At 48.1% G+C, this 9,485-nt stretch overlaps 1 protein-coding gene across 1 annotated transcript in view; it reads right to left on the bottom strand.

Annotated features, from left to right (window-relative positions):
- IGDCC3 (immunoglobulin superfamily DCC subclass member 3) overlaps positions 1-9,485 on the bottom strand; it is a 217,985-nt gene that overhangs the window by 202,400 nt on the left and 6,100 nt on the right. The window contains exon 2 of the mRNA XM_019503975.1: positions 438-743. Coding sequence (XP_019359520.1) covers positions 438-743 — 306 coding nt within the window. The remainder of the gene's footprint in view (positions 1-437; positions 744-9,485) is intronic.

Below are 9,485 nucleotides of genomic sequence, written 5' to 3'. Positions count from 1 at the left end.
GATCTCCTGAGGTCCCTCCCAACCCTCATTTTCTATGATTCAGTGAGTCACTGGCACATTGCTGTGTGGGTTCTCAAAAGCAGGGAGGCTGGGCTGGATTCACCCTGGTCACACCTCCCAGCTCCAACTAACCCCCTTCCAGATTTCACCAGTGGAGAGCAAATTTAAGCTCTAAAAACCCATCAGCTCTTCAGGGACAGAGTTGCAAGGGCAGGCACATGCTCAACTCAACAACCCAGTCCTGATGCATGCTGGCTCTCCAACCTGCCTGAGCCCCAGGTACCTCCCCCAGCTCTTGGCAGACCATTTGCTATGTCTCCAGCCAACTGGCAGAACTCATCCACACCCTTGAACACAACCAGTCAAAAACCCCTCACACAGACCCCCCCAGTTCTGCCAGGGCACGGACACCCAGACAGGCCAAGCCCAACACTTACTTGCTGCCTGAATCCTGGCCTTCCGGCTAACCACCAGGCCATAGTGGTTCTGAGCCATGCAGTCGTACTCTCCCTCGTCAGACGAGCCATCCCCCCGGAGCTTCTGGAAGTGGGAGACATAGAGTGACCCATTGGCCAGCATGAAGGTGTTTTCACTGTCCACAACCATCGCCCCATTCTTCCTCCACGTGATGGCGATGGGCTGGATTCCTTCCACCTGGCAGTAGAGTATCAGGGGCTTCTCTTGGACAGCTATGTCATCGCTGGGCTCCACAACAAAGGCCAGCTCCGTGGAAAGACCAAAATCTGGAAGGCAGAGAAGAGAGGTGCCAAGGAAGTCAGTGATTCATCTCTCCGGAGCTCCCTGGCTAAGGCTTCAGCAACACGGGGCCCAACAAGCAGCTAGACTCATCAGTGTGCAAGTGCCTCACTCAGGCACTGGTGTCTCCTGGGTCACAAAGGCTTGTTCACCTCACGGCCCCTGAAGGAGGAGGGAGGAGGACAGGGATGGATGGATGGATGGATGGGTAAGTGAGTGGCTACCCAAGTCAGAAAGGAACGGCTCACAGGACACAACTTCCTCAAGGCACTGAAACAGATGGGAATCTGCTGTCCAATAAGGCATGGGAAACTTCAGCCCCTCTGCGACTGCCACCAGGGAACAGGCCATTCATACCCAGTGGGCATTGCTCAGATAGTTGGCGGCAACTGTTCTCCTCTGCCAAGACATATCTCCTCCTCTGTCCTCTAGCCATAAAGAAGTGGCCATGCCACCCCACTGTGGCTTGCTCATGACCCAGCCTGGTTGGGTCGCACGCACCTGCTTTGGGCTGTATTAATTCTAGGATCTTAGGAGTGGAAGCCCCTTGTTCTGCAGAGGGTTGTTACTGCCTAGCACATGTGCCAATGTGTTGCATCGGTCTGCTTCATGTCACAGCAGTCAAGTGATGCTGCTATTAAATTCTTAATGAAGAGCAAGTTAAGCACAGCAATGTTAACTCACAGCCTTACAGAGCAGAAACACAAAGGGCCTTGTGCTAGCCAATTATGCTAAACGATGTCTATGGAAGATCAGTTAATGTACAATTTAATCTAACAATAGGCCAACCCAGGCTTCGCACAATATAGATACATACTAATTTTTCCCATTTGCCAACAGAACGTCTAAACACTGCATCCTTTGTATTTTCTGCTTCATTTAGTCCAGCACACCTTTTTTAGGGTATAATTTGCAAGGTGGTTGTGATTATAGACTTGAAGGAAAGGTGGGAATAGGCCTGCAATTTAAGGATTAGCCTAAAATAAAAGTTTATCAGCTGACCTGAAATGCAAAAGGTGACCAAGGAAGGTGTGAAAATGTGAAGGGTGTGAATGCCTGGATGGGAAAGAATCTTATAAGGTGGTGGAGAGGAGGGATAGGGCCAGGGCACTGAGAAAAAGAACAGAAATAAGCTAAATGTAGGAACTCTCCCCATGGGTGCCATGAGAGCCTACATTTTGGACATGCCTTCAGACATGATTAGAGATGAAGTCAAGAATAATCCTGTATTCCCAAGAAAGGACAAGGTCAACTGTGTCTCTTCTATCTGCTGTTTCTAGGATTCACCGACCAGAAAAGCCCTTGCTAGACTGTGTTTGTAACATAACTGGAGCCCATCCATGTGGCAAGTGGGGGAGAACTTCCCCATCTTGCTCATTCAACTCCCTTTTTGTGCCGCCTGTTGTGAAAAGAAGTTTTGTCGTGGCTTTTAGAGGCAAACACGCAGGGGACTCTATGGACTGCTCAAGTAATAGCTCCATGCAGCCTCGCATTACAAATGAAATGACAAAAGTCACTGAAAAATTAGACCAGATCCAGGTAGCATTTCTTTGGTAACTGGATCCCTTCAGATCTGCCTGCAGTTCCTCTACTGCAAGGGAAGGAAAGAGGATGCAGTGTGATCTAGTATAATGCCGCCAGGAAGCACAAACAGGACCATTTTCTGTGGCCTGTCACCATCATGAATGATCAATCTCCCTTCATTCCTCAAATCCTAGAAGCATGGGACAGGTTGCCAGTGATATTAATCAGCCGGGCCAGCATTTAATCAGCAACGTCCTGAACAGGCAGAGTCAGCAAAGCACAGAACGCACTAAACCCAGCCCCCACCGCAACCATGAGCAAAACTCCCACTGACTCGCAAGAAAGCAGGAAAAAGAGGCAGTAGCAGCTATAAGCCTCAGCTCTGCCCAGGAAGGGCAGCATCTACGATGAAGAGGCATGTTCAGCCTCCGTGATCTAGTAGGTCCACTGCCGTGAAATCCCTGGACCCAAACACGACCCTACAGTCACGCTCATAGATATCAGAGTAGCGATCAAGTCAACTTCACTGGTGACTTCCCATTTACCATCCTCTCTAGTTAGTGCTAGAGAACCAGTGATGGCAACCACTGGCTCCAACCCCTATGTAAAAGAGAGGAACACCTAATCACCTACCCCAGGTCAAGCACAAACCGTCAGTCCAGCTGGCTCAGTCTATGAGAACATGAAGCATTTGCTTTTCAGAAAGAAGTGCAACACCGTGGCATCGAGTCACTCGAATCCACCAGGCCCTACATACTCAATTAGTTTCCTCCTGGCTACAGAACAGATAATAGGAAAATGAAGCAAGAGGGCAATCTTGTTCAGTTGGATAAAGATACACAGGCCAGTTGCTAGCATGGTACCAGAGCCGACCTTAGGAAAAACAGCACCTGGGGTGAATGTGTATATTGGTACCACCCCCACCCCTAACAGTGCCCAGCCCGGCTCCCCCTAGGCAGTGGCTGGAGGCGGGGGGCAGGCTGGGCTGGGCACCGCTTCTTCTGCCTGGGGCAGAGATTGGCTGAGGCAGGGGGACAGCGCTGCTGTGAGCACAGGCTGCTCACTCATGTGTGTGCACATGCCTGACCGCAGCACCCTGAGCTGTCGCCCATCCCTAAGGCCAGCTCTGCTTGGTACCCAGGGAGCTCCCAATCATCCCGAATGGCAATGAACTCCAGAAGTAATCACAGAATCAGAGAGAAATGGGGCTGGAAGGGACCTCCACAGGTCATCTAGTCCAACCCCCTGCCTGAGGCAGGATCATCCCTGTCCAAACCATCCTTCATAAATTCACTGTCTAACCTCTTAGCAAATAGGAAATATGCTACCAAGTTCTCATGGGTGGCAGGTCTCACTCTTTGGAATAATCCAAAGGGGGTTTCATTATTAAAATGGCTGACCCACTCAACAGATTCCCAAATCCATCATATAAAGTGCTGCGGAAATTTGAAATTCTGCCATCAGATGGTTGGTTGGAGCTCATAGCAGCTTTGCAAGTGCATTTGTGAACCAAACAGAGCTCCACCGGGTAGGTCTAATATGGAGAGAGAATCCTTTTGGATTATTGGACACTTACGGCCTGATCCTAAAGTAGCTCTTCCTCTCACCCGCAGGGTCCGAGGGGACTGGTCCTTCCCGAGCACTGGTTAATAGACCTAGACCCTGGTGGAGAACTATGGAAACCCAGCCACAGCTTACCTGTATCCACTGCAACGGTCTAACCCAGAACAGGAGCCTGTTGCACTCCCCACAGCATGCAGTACACAGCCCTTTTTGTGTCTTTTTTTCTGCTCCTTAAAAACAAACATGGAAAGATGACAGAAAGGTCCTATCTCTAAATAAAATGCCTGTCCTTTCTACTTTGCAAGCCCTGGTGCATCTGCTTCTCTCTCTCTCCTTTTTTAAACCTCTCGCCCCTTTCTACAGCAGCTCAAATTAGATTATGGGGGATAAGCACAGGGTGTAACTCGAGAAGAGGCAGATGGACAGAGCAGACAAAGGCGCGGGGCTGCTGCACAGCAGGTCAAAGGTGCTGCTGCAGAGGTATGAGCATGCACACAAAACAGGCAGACTCCATTTAGCAGCAGGCACCTAAAGTGACCCACGTTTTTTTCCACCATTTTATTAACCCATTAAGCGTCTTAAAATGTCAGACTCTCCTCATCCACTGCGGTGATCTATCGGCCTCTCCAACTTCTGTTTATGAGACAGCCCCGGGGTTAAAGTACAGCCAGCACAAACCATCAATTAAGTTGCCGTGAAAAGTCAGGAACTGGAGGAATGCTCTGCATTTTTCTAGAGGGGGCCGTCATCAAAACAGCATTGAACACAATTTCTGCAGGGACTGAGACCCCAATCTCTGCAGCAGCTGGTAAGCTGTTCTATCATTTAAAAAAGAATAGTAATAATACAGACTCTTACTCATTCAGCTTCCCCATTGAGTCTAGTGGGAATCTGGCCTGAGTAAAGATCACAGTGTTTGACCCAAGAGGCAATCACTGGGGGGGAGGGGGAAGGAAACTAATGAAATAAATTCCCCATCTCCCCCCTTTATTCTGGCATAAAATAGCTTATTATTATATGTACAATAAAGAGAAGAATCAACATAATTACATACCCTTCCCCACAATGGCTGTCATTATAATAACCATCATTAGAGGCTGTGATTGGGAATAATCATGTTTACCTCCATAAACATTCTGCCTGGATCTTCGTTCTAAGGCTGCTTGAGCAGGAAGATGGATGGGGCTCCTGATTAAACCTGTTGCTCTTAGGCAAGAGCTGGCTTGGGCTACTGTCTCCTGCTCCATGCCAGGCTGGAGGCACCCCAGGGTAGGACACAACCTCCAGACACCTCCACTCCACTCCACTCCAATTCCTACTTGCTTTACGGCAGATTTGTTCTAGCAGCCATGGAATCTGCCCTGTTTTATCTGTGCTGGCTGGCACTTCAAGGCCAGCATAGCCCTCTGCCAACCCCCCAAAATGGCAGACATACCAGCTGCTTGTGGGAAGATGGAAGATAAGAGTGGTTAGAGTGCCAGCCTGGGACCCTCTGCTCTGGCACAAGGTTCCTACATACCCCCAGCTAGGTCAGATATTTCAAAAGTCTATTGCAGCACTTTGTGGGTTTCCAAAGGAAGTTAAGCATTTCGTTCCCATTTGAAGCACCTCCATACCTCTAAAAATCCAGCCCTTATCTTTCCCTGGCCACAGTCCCCTCTTTATAACATGGGAATAGCTCTGTCCTCTCTCTGGTGGTACCAACCACAGACACCAGGGACCAACAGACTCTTGCCAAGGCTACTTAACCTCAAGTTTCCAGCAGAGAAGAGAGGCAAGATGGCCTGTTGTTATCTATGGACCACACTGCACGGCCTCGTGGGACCCCCGCAGTACACGTGTTGAAAATTGCTGATGCCCCATAAATGAACAAGTTGGAGAAGCACTTGGATAAGTAGCTGAAGTACAGAGTTAGGCTCCTGCGTACTCCAGGGTGTAAGGAGAAAGAGTCTTGCTCCTTCAGCCCCTGAGCAGATCTGCAGCGCAAAGCCCAGTAGCACCCATTGTGAAGATGGGCACAGGGTCTTTGTGGAACGTGGCAGTACTAGCATGGCTCAAAAGCTGGCTTTTCACCCAGCCAAAGCATCTATGGAAGAAGGCCTAATTCTGCTTAGTTCTCAAAGCCAATGCAACAAAGCCCCTTGGGTGACTAAGGGTTATTAGGTATGATGGCCCAGGAGAACCCTTTCAGCCCTCTGATTCTGACTGCGTGGACATTTTGCCTCGATAAAGGGCAAAAGGTCCAAGGTCCTGCCTTGCTTACTTATATAAGCAATCAGGATCCACAAGGGACAGGGCTGTGCTCTCCCCTGCAGGCCTTCAGGGATACTTTATTTCCTGAGTAGTCCTATGGTCACTCAAGGGCAGCACGCTCTGGCCTGCTGACAGCCTGACCTAATGTCCGCTTCGCCGAGGCACCCATGGGGGAGAGGTGCCCCTGAGAGCTAGGGACCCTGAAAGCCCTTTCTTTGTCTCCGACAATGCTCTGAAGTCCACCTGTCTTGAGACGTGCTGGAAATTCAAGTTTTTGAGGATGTCTGTGGGATTACTCACATGAAGGCACAGATTTACAAAGACTTTGGGGCTGGTCCTCAAAGACCTCCCTTATCAGGCTCCAGATCTGGAAGGCAAATTCCAAACTTTGAGCTCAAGTTTTCACCAGGACACTCAAGAGCCCCAGAAGGATGATGTTCACGCTGGAATCCCCCCGTGGGACAAAGGTAGATTTACTGTAGAGGTCAGCATGCACACCCGGGAAAAGAAGGTGAATGTGCAGCAAGGAGGTAATTTAAGAGAGGGGGGAATGTAAACTCTATCACAAAGATTCTCATCCTTTTTAGACTCAAGATGCCCCTCATTGGACTTGAGGCCCTCTCAGAAAATGTCAGCTCTTTTTTCACTCTTTTTTGGACTACAGAAAAATACTAAAGCAATTCTTCTGTTGCAACAAACTCAGAAAAACCACAACAGGCCAGGTTGTTTTTAACACTATGGTTTCCTACTTGAAATCTCTGGGCTCATCTTGTGCATCATATTTGCACACCTGCTACTAAACACTGTGTGGCAACCTGCAGCACCCCGAAAGGAGCTTGAGGGACCCCAGGGTGCTGGGGGACCCTGGTTAAGAATCACTGCCCTAGCTGCCCTTGAGACACCCATTCAATGTAACAGGGAAAATAAACTTCATTTTCTAATCAAAGGCAATCTATAAAACTGGTTAATTAATTGGGGGGAGGGGAGTGAGGAAGGGATATTACTTAGGCTTACACATTCATTAGACAAGTCTAATTGCAAGTTATTTCCTAACACACCTGTCCAATCCATGCTGCATATCACACTTGAGCTCATCCCAGCCAAAGTCCTGCAAAGGAGGGATTTATGACAATGACTCCTCAATCTAGTGTGTGTATTGCAGTCACTGCGTGCAGAATAGAAAACATTTCTCAATTTCTCCCCAGCAGCTGGCTTGACTTATTCGTCAAAGGGACTGGGTGTTGTTTAGCCAATTAAACAAATGCTTGTCGTAACTCCAACTGTCTGTGCTCTGGAATCTGTAAAAGGGAAAATTGCTTTACCTTCTATTACCAGGGGAGAAAAAAAAGTATTATTAGCACTGACACAAAGGCCAAGAGAAAATGACTGGAGTGCTCATTCTGCAAGTCCCCCTTTGAGAAACAGTTAACATCTTCCTGAACAATATGATCTGTGACAGTGTGTATGACTACTGAACAAAAAACAAACCCAACTCCTCGTATATTGATCACGCCACAAGGCATGCTGAGAGAAACCAATTATTACCAATGCTTTTGAACTGCCAGATTTACGTAGTGTAGAGAGTGGGAGAGAGTTCTGAATTAATGAAAAGCTTAAAACACCTTGAAGTGCCTTTATTTTTTTTTTTTAGAGTTTTATTTTGTTGCTGTGGTTGAATGCTGTTTGCGATTCCTTTTCGAAGCTTCAAAAGAACTTTTTCTTCCACTGATTTTTCTCTTGCCACTTAGTAAATATTGTTTTTGGGTTCTCCACCCCCACCCCACCCACCCTGCTTTCAAAAAAGCTTCAATTAACATGGCTTATTTTACACCTATTAATATTATTATTATTATTATTCCTGGAACTCATCCAAGCCACATCTCACAGCAGGGCCCTGTAGTTCTGGGCACTGTGCAAATACATAGTGAGAAATCATCCCTCCCCTGAAGAATTTATGTTCTAAACAAGACAAAGCAAGTATTAGCATTATTCCCATTCCACAGATACAGACAATGAGGCTCAGATTCAGTTACTTGTGCAAGGTCACACAGGAAGTCAGTAGCAGAGCCAAGTGATGAAAGGTGGCCCAGTCCATCTCAAGTCCTCCAGGCCTCACCCTGTCCCTTCTTCCAGTGCACACTGGTGGAGAAGCTACCCATACTGCACAACAGGAATTCTCCAGGCCAAATCTCTGGACAGCTTACGTTGATCATGCAGCACTTCCACAGCACAGTGCAAACCCCCTGCGAATGAAAGGACTGACCAAATGTCTTACTGAAAATATGGCGCCTGGCAGTGGCTACTCCCAACATGCACAGACTTATCTCCAGGAATTGCCCCTGCATAAGCCAAGAGTAGCAAAGCAATGAAGTAAGCCCACACACTCCTAAAGCAGACAGAGCTGCCACTGAGGTCAATACAGATTCTACCCAAGTACGGAGGGAGTGTGGGATGAAGGACCAGGCTCCCCAGCAAAAGATTGCCCCCAGCTGAATGTCCAGTTGTTATCTGGACCATTTCCAGCCAGCAAACATGAAATACAGCTACAGATGGAGAATAGGGAGGAAGCATTCAGGACATCAAAGTTCTGTGAAAAAATAGCTGCAGCCATTGGGAGTCTACACTGGAAGGATGATGATCCAGGGCTAAGGTACCTGTCTCAGGACTCAACAAGACCAGAGTCCTATTGTCCTGGGTGCTCTGCAGGTGCTCAACCTCCTGCCCCAGTGAAATGCAGCCTAAACAGACAAGACAGACAAAGGCAAAGTGAGAACTGACTTGCCCAACACAGCAGCTCCTCCTGCAGTGTGCAATACAGCCCAGAGCAATTAGATGCACCCCAAGGCTGCTCTAACAGTGCACAGGGAAATGGCCCTGTGCAGAGCAGCATCCACTCCAACTTGCATTCTGTCACTTGCTATGATTCTGCCCATAAAACTTTGACCTGTAACTTCCATCTAACTCCTTTAGACACAGGTCTTTGAGAACCCCTACCCCGCTTCATTCATAGGTTAATAAATGGAATACACCCACCTAATCCCAACAACTGAATGCTTCAAAAGAAGCAAAGACTCCCAAACCCCTTAAAATACAACCACGCTCATCAACCTCTCAGAAAGCAAGTTGTCTACTGCTTCCAAAGCAGAGTGGGCAACGGGAAGGTCCACCCTTCTCCTCCTCCATATCTGGGAACATCCTCTATCCCATTTAGTCCTTTTTTAAGTACATAGGGAGAAGAAAGAAGGCCCCAGGAAATGTGGGGCCCTTGCAGGACAAGACGGGGAATCTGGTTGTCACGCCAGATGACAAAGCCAACATATTTAATAACTTCTTTGCCTCTGTCTTCCTCAGTAAGGACCAGAACTGCCACCTCCCTGCTGGGCCCCCTT

This window comes from Gavialis gangeticus, unplaced genomic scaffold (assembly GCF_001723915.1).
Source record: "Gavialis gangeticus isolate Ggan-Ray unplaced genomic scaffold, GavGan_comp1, whole genome shotgun sequence".
Taxonomy (NCBI): domain Eukaryota; kingdom Metazoa; phylum Chordata; order Crocodylia; family Gavialidae; genus Gavialis; species Gavialis gangeticus.
The sequence above is the reverse complement of the archived record's forward strand: the minus strand, read 5'-3'. Positions and strand labels throughout refer to the sequence as shown.